Source organism: Mobula birostris, chromosome 10 (assembly GCF_030028105.1).
Source record: "Mobula birostris isolate sMobBir1 chromosome 10, sMobBir1.hap1, whole genome shotgun sequence".
Classification (NCBI taxonomy): Eukaryota; Metazoa; Chordata; class Chondrichthyes; order Myliobatiformes; family Myliobatidae; genus Mobula; species Mobula birostris.
In genome coordinates, this window is record NC_092379.1 from 80,108,388 (window position 1) to 80,122,793 (window position 14,406).

At 40.0% G+C, this 14,406-nt stretch overlaps 1 protein-coding gene across 5 annotated transcripts in view; it reads right to left on the bottom strand.

Annotated features, from left to right (window-relative positions):
• diaph2 (diaphanous-related formin 2) overlaps positions 1-14,406 on the bottom strand; it is a 631,396-nt gene that overhangs the window by 80,997 nt on the left and 535,993 nt on the right. For 4 of the 5 annotated variants that reach the window (XM_072270521.1, XM_072270519.1, XM_072270516.1 and 1 more), the window contains 2 exons: positions 12,936-13,031; positions 11,705-11,752 (listed from right to left, as the gene is read on the bottom strand). In XM_072270521.1, coding sequence (XP_072126622.1) covers positions 11,705-11,752; positions 12,936-13,031 — 144 coding nt within the window. The remainder of the gene's footprint in view (positions 1-11,704; positions 11,753-12,935; positions 13,032-14,406) is intronic. The other variant, XM_072270520.1, reaches the window with a different exon arrangement.

A 14,406-nucleotide genomic window follows, 5' to 3' on the forward strand; every position in this document is an offset into this window, starting at 1 on the left:
ATAATCTCACAAGTGACATTATTTCAGTTCTGAAAATACAGAAGGTGGGATTTCATTTCAGGCAGGGGCATGAACAGTTCTGTTGAATTATGCAGAAGAAGTAGGTGCTACCTTTTTTCATGCCTGTTCTTGAATTGACATCAAATTTGAATGATTTTAGGTGATTAATCCAATGCTGTGTACTTCCTATCACCAAATCAAATTTCTATTCAATGCACAGAGTGTTGTGTGCATTAGTTTGAGGTTGGGGGAGGGGGTGATAAATTGTCAAATAAAACAAATTAGGAAATACAGGAACATTTACTTGGGAAAATAAAGCTAACTAGCAATTACCACACAAGTTTTAAGTATCCCTCATTATTCTCAAATAAATTTGTTCCAAAACTACTTTTTGGTTGGTTCATTTTCTTCCAGGCAGACTCAATAAATCCAATAACCATAAGTGAATCATTGAAAGACCACACCAGCAGGGCGTCAACCAGTGTGCAAAAGGCAACAAACTGTGGAAATACAAAAAAAGAGAGAAAAAAAAATAAGCAGCAATAAACATTGAGAATATGAGATGAAAAGTCATTGAAAGTGAGTCCAAGGTTGTGGGAACAGTTCAGAGATGGGGCAATAAAGTTGAGTGAGACTATCCGCTCGGGTTCAAGAACCTGACGTTTGAGGGGTAATACCTATTCCTGAACCCGGTGGTGTGAGTCCTGAGGCTCCTGTATCTTTTTCTGGTGGCAGCAGTGAGAAGAGTGCATGACCTGGGTGGCAGGGGTCCCTGTTGGTGGACGATGCGCCTTGTAGATGCGCTTAGTGGTGTGGAGGGCTTTATCTGTGATGGACTGGGCCGTAGCCACTACCTTTTGTTGGATTTTCCCTTCAAGGGCCTTGGTGTTTCCATACCAGGCTGTATTACAGCCAGTCAATATACTTTCCACTACACATCCATAGAAATTTATCAAAGTTTTAGATGTCATGCCAAATCTTCAAACTTATAAGGAAGTAAAGGCGCTGCTATACTTTCTTTGGAATTGTCCTAACTGGGCTAGGCCCAGGACAGGTCCTCTGAAATTATAACTCCAAGTAGTTTAAAGTTGCTGACCCTCTCTACAAGGAGGAGAAGCCTGTTCAGCTGCAGGGAGGATGGGAGAGTGAGGATGTCTCTGATATGGTAAAAGCAGGGTGACCATAAGGATAAGCTATAAATAAGGTCATCTGGCCAATGAGTGAATGTGAACAGGTAACGTAAGAATTATGCACAAAAGACCTTGAACCAAAGAAAGTGGGAGAAACAATAATGCAGAGTGGGAAGAAAGGCTCAGCAAAAAGGCTGGCACAGATAGGCTCACTTCTGTGGTATATAACCTGACGACTTTTATGGATAAACCTCGTCCTCTGTCCTCCCTGCAGCTTTACGAGATTGTCTCTCCTTCGCAGTTCTGATGCAAGGACTTCAATCAGAAACATTAATAATTTTCCTCTTCTAGATTCATCGCACTTGCTGAATATTTCCAGCATTTCCTGTTCTTATTAAAAATCTACTTAACCTCATCCCTTTTTCACATCTTGGATCTAAAGGTCTGCAGAAAATTGCTCTTCAAATGAGGGTTGCTATTTCTATCTCCATTTCAATGAGCAAGATATTGACTCAACCATGCTCAGGATGAATCTGTTTCTCTTCACCTCCTCTCTCAGTCTCCCAACTAATTATTTCAGTCTTTGATCTTTTGGTTTTTGGCCATGTGTGATAGCACTTGTTTCTATCCATTCATTCACTCTGAAGTCTTCATAATTTCACCTTACTTAATTATGTCTCTCAAGTGTCCACCTTGATTTAAATGGGAATCCTAACTTGTACGTCTCTGTCCTCATAACTACAATTTTCCATTCCTGATATCTTTCATAATCTCAGCATCCACACCTTCACTTCACTGTAACATCTTTCTAACAATATGCTGATCCAAAATGCCAGTTGTGCTCAAGCTGTGGTTAGCCAGTACTGGAGTCCAGTGATATTACCACAGAGCTCTTCATTGCCTGTCTTTTTGCATCTCTTCAGATGGATTATTTCACATTTCTCTGAATTAATTTCCACTGGATCTCTTCTGCTGAACTGATACATCTTCTTGCATCCTAAAATTTCCCCCTCATGGTTAATTTTAGTAACACCTACAAACCTCTTTATCGTGCTCTTCTACAGTTAGGTCTAATTCATCAGTATACATTACAAACAAAATTAGGATGTCATACTTGGCCCTGTAGAACCTTAGGGAAAAAGAGTTTTCCAGTCACAAAAATACTTCCTTCTCATTACCAAAGCAACTTTGGATCTAATTTGCCACTTATCTTTGGACCTCACCAACCTTTTGTGTTAAACAAGTCTGTCATATGAGAGTTAACAGCCCTGCTCAAATTCACAAACTATTTCAAACCCACTGCCTTTTCAAAAGATTCAGCCAGCCACAACTTTTCCTTGACAAATCTTCAATAACTTTGTTTTTCCGAATGAAGGCATATATTGTTCATTGGAATGGATTTCATTAATTTGCCCACTGTTGAAATCAAGTTGATTGGTAATTGTTTGTCTTATTCATGCCTTCCTTTGTGAACAAATGGAGGCTGAGAAGGAAATCTGTACTGCAGTGGAAAGATAGAAGATGCACCCAAGGCTCTGCAGCTAAAGCTATTAGCTGAAAAGATCTGTATATGATTAAGGTGATTTTAAAATCCATTGCTAAAAATGCATTCTGGGTGAATTAGAAAGCAAGTACCAAAATTCCAGAGGAGGAAGAAATAGGGAGGAGACAATTGAAAATACTATTTGATTTGAGTGGGACAGCAGATGCAGATTGCTTTAGGAGGTTTGAAAAGTGCTGTTTAAGTAATGGGTTGGAAATGGAGATTGAAGCTTGTTTGGTGATCTAACAGGAGATAGATTGTGTAACCTTGTGATTAATTTCAGCGTCTAAACATGCCAAGGCTGCAAGGAACGGGATAGTTTTTGATTTGCAGACAGAGTGATTTCTGCCTTGACACTGTAGCGTTGCATAAAATTCCTTTTTTAAAATTCATTCAGAAGTTGTTTGTTTCATAAACCAAGCCAGCATTCAACTGTCCATCCCTAAATGCCCTTTTCAAATTGGTAGGGAATTGCTTTCTTTAACTGCTGCGTCAGTATAGCCACAATGATATGAGGGAGATTTCCAGGATTTTGACCCAGCGATGGTGAAGTACGAGTAATATCTTTGCAAGTCAGGGTGGTTTATTAATGTCACATGTACTGAGGTAGAGTGAGAAACTTTGTTTTGCATGCCATCCTGCAAAAAGTAACTGCGATGCACGCCAATTACTTTCCCCAAGCAGTAAGGCCGATCAACACCTCCACCCCTCCCTAACCCATTAACCCACCCCACCAACACCACTTTATCATTTCCTGTTAATTACTTTATGTACAGAGACTGTGCCTAGCGTCACTTTATGGACATACAATCAATGTATACAAGCCATCTTACATATTTATTTTTTTATTATTGTGTTACTTATCTTACTGTCACAACTTGTTCTCCATATCATATTGCCCTGGCTTGCATATTACAGTCAGCTGGGACACAACATCCTTGGTTGACCCTGACCAATAGAGGGCCTGATCTCTTTTTTTTTTGTGCATTGGATCTGAGTAACAATTATTTTGTTCTCCTTTACACTTATGTACTGGAAATGACATTAAACAATCTTGAATCTTGATAATGATCCTTACAGATCATTTCATTACATCAGTAAATCAAGTTAGATATGTGTTTATCAGGCTGACAGAGCAATTTTGCCATTGTCGTTTCAAGTGCCTATATCGATTCTTGGTGCACCACTTTTCATTGTTTCATTGTGGCTTTTAGCGGTTTATTACTGTATATCTATCTGAATGGCTTGTTAGTCCTTTTCCGAGGGAGCTAAGAGTCAACCACTTTGCTGTGGGCCTGAAGTGACTTGTAGGCGAGACCAATTCAAGATGGAAGATTTCCTTCCCCAAGTACCTTAGTGAACAAGGTAAGCCTTTACTGCAATTGACTATAATTTACATGGTCACTATTATATTATTTAATTCCAGAATATGAATTTATCACCATCATGATGGGATTTGAACCCAGGTCACCAGGACTTTAGTTGGGTAGGGGAGGGGAGGGTACTTATATTATTAATCCAGTGATAATACCACAGAACCATCACCTCCCCCACATAGTTCATTGAAAAGAGGAAACCAGAAACCACGAATGTAGTATGAACAATTGCCAAGAGATAAAGCTGTATTCTATTTGCATACAATGAAATATGTCCTCATGCTTGCAGGCAGTGTTGGTTCAGTAAATGGGAGTGGGGAGGAGATCTGTACATGAAGCATAAGAAAGTGCAATCAATATCACTCTGAGCAGTCCAAAGGCATTACAATGAAGATTTGCAAAATCAATATTTATCCTCATTACAGTATAATAAATTATATTTTTATATTTTTTATATATACCCAGAACAACATACTTAAGTATTCCCCTTGGGCAACAAAGTATAAAGTCATGCAGAGTTCAGATCTGAAAAGAAAGTCTTTGAAAGGGCTTTCCAAGTTCAGCTCAAATCATTAAAGTAACTACCAACCTCTTTTCACTTTTGAAATTCAGATGGAAAGCCTGAGCAATTTCAAAGAAGTCTACTTGAAAATCTCAGTTAAATTGCCACTAGATTTTATTCTTCTGATTTAATAAACATGAATGATGCTCAGAAACTTAACACTTTAATGATGATGATATGACCAATAAAAATAATGCATCTTTATTTCTGTAATGCTGCTCTTGAAAGAGTATAACACCTATTTTGTTTGTACATACAGATATTAATAATGTTTACTTGCTGCTCCTTCCTCCCTATCTTTTATCATAAATTCCCTTCTGAACAACTTTAATGGAAACTCTTGCTAAAACAGCTTATTCTGTCATTGCTTTTTATCCTATGTGAGATATTCTTGTGCCATTAAAAACATTTGACTGCACTAACTAACACACAATTAAAGCTTCATTATCTTGAACATTGGCAACAAGAATGCTTCATTAACTGGTGTTTCAGAGGGTGAGGCCAGGCTAATGAGCAGATGGCACAGGCAAGCAACCCACTGAGGAGTGTATAGGTTGAGTAAGGGATGACACCGAGGAACACCCAAACTGATGCAGCGATGGTACCGTGGGAGTGCCTGGACTGATGTAGAGATGATGATGAGGGAGTGACTGTGCCAATGTGGAGAAGGTTATGAGGGGAGCACACGTGTCAGCAGAGCAGAGTAATAGGAAGCAGGCATTTATTGCACAAGGACATTTTTATTTAATTTGCAACGAAGAGCAATGAATGACATGAAAACAACTGGCACACATTCACCTCACAGAGCATTAGAGTTGTGCATGAAAACATCAGAAAATTAAATCTGCTATTAATTTTAAGCTACTTTGCACCGTACCCCATCAGAAATTTCACACATTCTCAGACTTATATTTTACCTACCATTCATTTACCATCTCTCCTTGACTGTAACAGAGCACTTGGTACAAAATGACACATGTTAGTACTATATTCAAACCTCACAACTGCTTCACTGGAGCAAACACACAAAATGCTGCAGGAACTCAGGTCAGGCAGCATCTATGGAAGAAAATAAACAGTTGATGTTTTGAGCCAAGACCCTTCATCAGGACAAAAGGAAGAGGACAGAAGCCAGACAAGATGGGAAGAGTGTAGTCAAGGTAACTGTTGGAGTCAGTAGGTTTGTTAAAAAAAACGAACTTCAAACTTCCATGGGTGTAGTCAAAGTAACCCACAGTCACATGGACAATACCTGATTCCACCCTGTCATTGTTAAGGTTGCTATTCCTTTCTCTCAATTCCTCTGTCTCGCTCCATCAGTTCTTAAGATAAGATTTTCCATTCCAGGACATCAGATTTTTTTTAGATAATGGGATTTCTCTTCTACTGCTATCAATACAGCCATTACGCCATTCCCCCCCCCCCAAACAAAATAATAAGGATAGGTATCCCCTTGTCCTTACCTACAAACCCAGAAGCTTCCACATCCAACATATCATTCTCTGTAACTTCCACCATCTTTAATGGGATCCAACCACCAAATACCTTTTTCCCTCTCTTCCCCTCTCCTCTTTCCACAGGGATCACTCTCTCTGTGACTGTCTTGTCAGCTCATCCCTCCCCACTAATCCGCCTCCAGGGATTTACCTCTGTAACCATGCTACGTATTAAACTTGCTCCAACACTTCCACTGTTACCACCATTCGGGGCCCAAATAGTCTTTCCAAAATGAGGTACCATTTTATTAGGTTCATTTATTGTATCCTGTGTTCCCAGAGTGGCTCCATCTACATCTGTAAGACCCACTGCATTGCTTCCTTGGGCACCTTTGCTGTTAACTTAGCCGCTTGAACCAAAGGAGGTAACTTCATTCGACTTAACTTGCCTCATCATAGAAATGTTCCTACAACCCACAGATTCACTTTAGGGGCTCTTCATTGCATGTTCTTGATATTTATTTATTAATTTACTAATAATTTACTTGTTAGGCAGGAGGAGAAGATGGCAGCACAATGCAGCTTGCAGCCGCCCCTCTGGTGAATGGTATCTGTTATCCGTCAAGTAGGGTGCCGTGCACAATCCTGATTTGATGGAGAAAGATGTGAGAGCACGGAGGAACATCTGTGAAACTTCTGAAATGCCTGCTTTGCTGCCGCTGCTACTGGGTGATCCAGAATCTCCGGAGGGGAAGGCCCCGAGTCCTCAGCTTTGCTTGTTGTTTGGCGGCCGGGGCGGGGTCGAAGCACTCGCCAGAGATGGTGCTTGGTGTCGGAGGCTCGAAGTTTTACTCAGAGTTGGCTGCGGTCGGGTGCTTCCAATGCATCGGCAAGTTTGCGGCGCTTGGAGTTCGTGGCACGGAGAGTTTCTCCCTTCCACCGTCTGCATGAGATGATGGGGCTATCGGGTCTTGAGACTTTTTTTTACCATGCCCATGGTCTGCTCTTTATCAAATTATGGTATGGGTGTCCCCCGCTTTTCGAACGTTCGCTTTACGAAACCTCACTGTTACGAAAGACCTACCTTAGTATCCTGTTTTCGCTAACAGAAGGTGTTTTCACTGTTAGGAAGAAAGGCAGCGTGCGAAAAAAATCAGCGCGCGAAAAAAAGCAGCGCGCACCCCGAGCAGCCGCTCTCCCCCGGATTCTGAACTGCATTCCCGCCAGCATTGCCTAAACACGTGCCTGTGAGCAGCCGTTTGCAAGATGAGTTCTATGCTACTGGAAAAGCCTGAAAGAGCTCGTAAGAGTGTTACACAGTGTAAAACTAGACATAATTAAGCGTTTTGATCGTGGTGAACAAAGTAAGGACACAGTGAGTTTGGCTTGTGGGAGCTGACGAAGATGATGTTGAAGAGGTTTTGACCAAGAACTGATAGATGAAGAGCTGATGCAATTGGAAGAGGAAAGGATAACAATCGAAACCTAATGAGTAATGATAAAGTACGACTTTAATTTTGAAAGGGTACGTCGGTTCAGGGGATATTTGCAGGATGGTTTAAGTTCTTACAAAGAACTGTATGATAGAAAAATGCGCGAGGCTCAGCAGTCAAGTAAGTCTTCCACATCAGCCACAGCAGACGACGAACCTCGACCTTCGACATCGAGGCGGGCAGTCATAGGAGAAGATGAGCTGCCTGCTCTGATGGAAACAGACAACAAGATGACATCCCAGTATCCCACCACCCCTACACCCAGGCCGCGGACAGATACCGATTCGCGGAGAATGCAGCGGTAGCCAGAAGGCACACAGCACATCTTTAAGAAAAGAGCCAAAGTAAACATTCTAATTAATTAGGTGCCGCCCAACACGTAATTGTTGGCCCAGATCAGAGGCGATGCAATCGGCAATGGGCACTAATCTGGGCTGACAATTACGTGTCCGGCGGCACCTAATTAATTAGCATGTTTATTTCGGCTTTTTTCTTAAAGGTGTGCTGTGTGCCTCCCGGCTACCACTGCATGCTTCACGGCAATGCATCGGTCGGCGGCCTGGAGGGTGGGGGCCACTGCACCACCCAAACTCCGACTCAGCCTAACACACCACCATCCGTGTGCTCCGCGCTTTCCCAATTCCGGTAGGTGATACTACACTGTACATACATTATTTCTACTTTATATAGGCTGTGTATTTTTATGTGTTATTTGGTATGATTTGGCAGCTTCATAGCTTAAAGGTTACTGGAGAGCACTTGCGCGTGTTTTTGCCGACGGCGCTTGTGTGGGATTTTCGCTACGGAGGACAGTTCAGGCAATGATTGTGGAAAAGTATTTCTACTTTATATAAGCTGTGTATCTGTATTTATCATATCATTCCTGCTTTTACTATATGTTACTATTATTTTAGGTTTTATGTGTTATTTGGCATGACTTGGTTATTTTTGGGTCTACGAACGCTCACAACTTTTTCCCATATAAATAAATGGTAATTGCTTCTTCGCTTTACGACATTTCGGCTTATGAACCGTTCCATAGGAATGCTCTACCTTCGGACAGCGGGGGAAACCTGTATTGCTTTGCACTGTTGTAACTCTGTTATAATTATGCGGTTTTGTCAGTTTTAGTCTAGGTTTGTCCTGTGTTTCTGTGATATCTTTCTGGAGGAACATTGTATCATTTTTTAATGCATGCATTTCTAAATGACAATAAACGAGGACTGAGTGGCCTCATAATCTAATCTAATTATTTCTTTCTTTTTGTATTTGCTGTTTGTTGTCTTTTGCACACTGGTTGAATGCCCAAATTGGTGCAGTCTTTCAATTATTCTATTATGGATTTATTGAGTATACCCGCAAGAAAATAAATCCAGGGCTGTATATTGTGACATATACTGTATGCACGTTGAACTTTAATACCATTTTCCATTCTCACATTGATTTTTCTGTTCACAGCCTCCTCAACTGCCATTTTGAGGTCATATGAATATTAGAGGAGCATCACCTCATATCCTAACTTGGCAGACTGCAACTTGACGGCATTAACATCTACTTCCCTAATTTATGGTAATCACTCCACTCTATTCACCCTACTGCCCTTGTTTTTCAATATGCCTCTGGCTCCTTTACCCTTTTTCTTTCCTCTTCTCTGCTGTCATGATTTGCCTATCACCTGGATCTTCCTCCCTCTGGTTACTCACCATCCTTCCTTTATTCCATGTTCTATTGTCCTCTCCTATCAGATTCCTTCTCCTTCAACCCTTTGCCTATTCAACCTATCCATCTCCCAGCTTCTCACATCATTTCTACCTTCTCTCCTCCCCCCATGTTGTCCCTCTCACCAGGATTTACTTATCACCAGCTAGCTTATGCTCCTCCCACTCTCCTCACACTTTTATTCTGGCTTCTGCACTCTTTCTTTCCAAGACCCTAATCAGGGGTCTTAGCCTGAGATGTTGACTGTTGATTTTCCTTAATAGAAGCTGTCTGACCAGCTGAGTTCTTCCAGCATTGTTTGCATGCTGCTCCAGATTTCCAGCAACTGCATTCTCTCATGTCTGTACAATGCTTGACAGCCTGTGTTGCCTCGACTCTGCGGTTCTGTTCACACACACACACACACAGATACATATATATATATATATAATGACATGCTCTCCATTACTTTTTTTGGTCTTTTGCTGAACTCAGATTACTACTTTACCCCTGTGAATGCCCCTACAAAGAGCTAATGGCATACCAAACACACTACCATCATTGCATATTATCACAGCATAATTAGTTTCTGCTCTTCCTAGTGTCTACTTCTGCATACCGACCCACCATTGTTGCTCCTACTTTTTGTTTCACTTTTGACATCTTGCTCCATGAGAGATTTTTAGCTTATCACGTTTCTCATCATTCAGCTGTGTAAACAATTGCAACATTCCAAGGGTGTTGCAGCTATTTCACCCAGAATCCATGAAAATCCTTACCTTCAAAATTTCTATCAATGGATATCCACCTCATTTGAACAAACCCATTCTTTCCCCAAAATGGAACTAATTGTCCAGATGTAACCCAAAATGCCCACTAGTGAGCAAAATAAGCCCAGTAAACTTTGCTTAATAGCACCATCAAAAACACCTTCATTTTGCTGATGTCTGAGAGTAGACTGATTAGGTAATAATGTGCTGGATTGGATTTGTTTTGGCTTATATACACAGGACACACCTGGGAAATTCTGTTGGGAGCAAAGATTTTATAACTCTCTTGCAGATCTTCTTTGAAGATTTGCTCAAAGTGGAGGATTGCAGTCAAAGAGAAACACTGAGAGGAAATCAGGAAGAGAGGTCCTTGACAACATTCGACCCTACTTAATGAGCACCCTGTGGTCTAAAGTTGTTATTGAGGATGCCTTGGGATACAATGTGTCACTATCTTCAGTTGGTCATTCTTGCCAGTAGGGATAGGACATACTCAGGGCGTGCCATTGAAGGGAGTAGTCAAGATATGATAATGTCAAGTGTTGCTTCACCAATTTGCAGATTAGCTCTGCTAATTCACACACCAGTTCCCAAATTCTTGTGAAAAGCCCTTTGCAAGGTTGACTGCACTGCAAGTGGCTTTGCTTTGTCCAAGTCAAACAGAAAAATAACAAAAACATAGCATGAACAACTCATTACTGTTCTTATCTCCATGGTTACTGCAACTACCTCAGTGCATTGAGATATAGCTGAAATTCTGTCATTTGGTCTTGGTACTTCACATAATCCTGATATATTGACATATTTCAAGATAATTTCATTATACTGGAGCTCTGTTTTACCAGACTTCCTTTACTGCTATCAGTATTGATTTTGCAATGGCCAATTTTTCTTTTCACAAGAGCCGTGAACTGTACTTATATGCCACACATATGAAGTCAATGAATTGCGGCTGATTTCCAGACAGCCAGTGCAATCAATTCAAATTAGGTATTAAAATGTGGAACTTCTGAAAAAGGTAAAGCTTGTTTTATAACGCCAAAAATACTTACAAAGTATCTGCAACTGTTAATGATGCTGCAAATAGATATGGAAACTTAATCAAGAAGCAGAAATATATTTAATTGGCTTATGAAAATACGCCTGAGGTCTTGGAGAACTATGCTGCACTTAATGTTATATGGGTCATGATTCCTGAGAAAATAGTTCAAAAAACGGAATTGAAAGAAGTTAATATTCCATTGCAACATTCTAAGAGACAAACCTATTAAAATAATAATAACACACACATCTTTAAAGCTGTTATTTCCTGTGGCAAAAACACTGATACAACATAACATTGTGGATAAATTTCTCAAGCACAAAGTACAGGAAAAGGCCAGAATCTATTAGAAAAGTTTGGACTAAGTGCAATACTTGACATTTTGAGTTTAATGCCAAAGTACTGTTAGAGCAGCTGCTGGGTGTGAAATTAATACAGCAGTGCGAGGAGATCTGAAATAGAGATTTCTTCAGAACTAGCATTAAGGGAATACTTGCCATCATCATATTGTCCCCAACAAGACTTTTGCCTCAGGCACAAAATAAAGGTTACAGCCAATTATCTATCTAGAGCATTTTAAGGAGCTTTAAGCTGAATTGGAAAGTGAGATAGATGGAAGGAAAGTAGAAGCACTTTAATTTTATTTTCCTTTACCATTTTCAACAGGCCATCGGGATGTTGGACTAGCTGGACCTTGTTCACCTGCAACAACCAGGAAGCAAGCTATCAAAAAATGACTCTAATTAAGTGACAGCTGCATTTACATTGAAGGAACCCTCTACAGTGTAAAAACTGCTAGAGAATAAATTAGTCATAATGATCTGTTAAGCAACTGTGGACTCAGAGAACCAAGCATATGCTAATAACTAAACTTTTCTTCTTAATAAAATAACAATGGATACGCACATCTTAATATATGAGGTAAGCATTCTGTACATCCACCCCGACTCCCCAAAATTGCTTTCTTAAATTTTCTCAATGGCACAATTTTAATTTTTTTCTCCCAAATATTTTGCTCAATCATTAATTAAAAATATTTATGAAACAAGTTTGCACTTTCATTACTGAAACTGCTATAAGTTTCAATGCATGCACTGGAGGTTTTGACTGCCACATTTTCATTTGCAGTATTGACCTAATTGCACTGGAATACGCACTCACAGGGCCAGACTGCACAGAAACAGGCCCTTTAGGCCACTGTTTCCATGTTGACCGTCAAATACTCATTTACGTTAAACCTATTTTATACTCTCCAATTTCCCATCACTGTTCCCTAGGTTCTACTACTCACCTATAGACTGGCGGTAATTTAAAGTGGTTAACCTACCAATGTGGTATGTGCGAGGAAACTCCAGCAGATGGAGAAAACCCAGGTTATTACAGGAAGAACCTGTAAACTCCACAAAGCTATGAAGCGGCAATTCTACGAACTGTGCCATCATTTGCAGCATTCCAGTCAGATTAGTCATTAATAACTATTAAAACGTTTGTAACATTTTATCCACATGTTCTGTTCTCACACTTAAAAGTCTCCGCATAAAAGCAATAACATTATAGGTTCAAAATGCTATCAGGGTTGAATTAAATATCAAAGAGTGTCATGCTTTGTACTTTTTCAATCTATTGACCTGTCAGCAACTTTGATAAAGCTTGTATCAGAATCAAAGCAGCTCACCTGATTTTTGCTTGCATGATGAAAATGGATATTAATTTTTTGTGCCATTCTGAGATGCATAATTAATATTTGAAAAGGTATAATCCCTTTGGTAAGAAATATTTTTATATAATCTTCAAGATTTATTATAATATGTCAGTAGCAATGAGAATGCATTTTGTGCCAGACTTTCATTCTCTTATTCTACATCACTCAGCGTTTGTCACTTACCAAGACTCCTTGGTGTACGTTTCCTGCGATCCCTGAAAGCAGCACCTGACTGCAAGGCTTCCATCAGGCTGTCCATCACTCCTGTTTCATTACCCTCTGCAGAAGTAAAAGAAGAAAACCATCTTTATAAACTGTATTACTTGTTATGAACACTTCATTCTATACACCCTCAAATCCCAAGAATGAGAATCATTGCTCAAGTCCAATATTACCTAGTGCTAGGCCAAATCATATTAGACAAATAGGATGTAAATATTTGCACCTGTGAATCAGTACTGTATTTTCTGCATTAAAAAATTGACACGTGTCAGAAAAATAATTGTGCACCTTAGCTCATATGTGGCAAAAAGCATAATGAGATGAGTGGACATTATGGCTGTCCAAGAATTTCAGCTGCTGCAAGATTCCAAGATCTATGCCTCCTGCATCGTCTTCACCATATAGCCCTACCCAGTCTTCCATCAGTATTGAGAGGAAAGACAAAAAAGGCATTGTAAGAAGATTGGTTAACAAGTAGTATCAGCACATATTGTCTAAGATAGGTGATCCATGCAAAATACTTATTCTGTGTAGGATACAGAGGAGCTGCTAAAGAATCTAGAAGGAGCTCACTCAGCTTATCACACCCAAAATCTTCTCAATTCCTGGTCCACTGCCCTTCAGGCTGTGTTTCTTCAAATTCTCATGTTGTAGATGTTGTAGAAACAGTAAACAATGCAAACTCTCAGCAAACAAGATAGCGAGTTCCACACCTCACTAATTTTTTTCAATCACTAAATTTTTTATTCAACTTTCCTCAAATTCTTCTGTCATATCGAAAATCTATGATCCTTTGTTATGGATCCCCCCTGTTGAGGCAAATGGTTCTTTCTGTGTACTTTTCCAAATACTTCTCAGAATCTGATGCATTTCAATCAAATCTCTGCACAATTCCCTTAGATCCCAGTGAAAACAAGCCCAAAATAGATTCTCTCTACTCATATCTACAAGTCACCCGCTCTGGCAACACACACATAAATCCCTTCCCTCTCTTCTACTTTTCTACCTGTACTGCTCCTTCAGGGAATCCTTCAATTCAACTTCAGTTCTTGAATCCGGTTATGTACCTACCATGTACTTCCTTGATCTGTCACCATACCTAAATATATTACCTCACGCTTCTCCAGATTGAGTGTGATTTTTGCCATTTTTGTGCCCACTTCCTTTCTCACTATCAAGCACATTTTTGGATTTACGACTAATAGCATGTCTTTGCTGACAACTGGAAAGTGCAAAGTAATACACATTGACACACCAATTCTAATACTAAGGTCAGCCATTTGGCTGGCAGTGGCTCTGGTGCTTCAAGGGAAGCCTTTAACACTAAACAATTTCTAAAAGTATACACACAAGAAATTTTGCAGATCTTGAAGACCAAAGCAACACTTACAAAATGCTGGAGCATATCAGCAGGTCAGATAGCATCTACGTT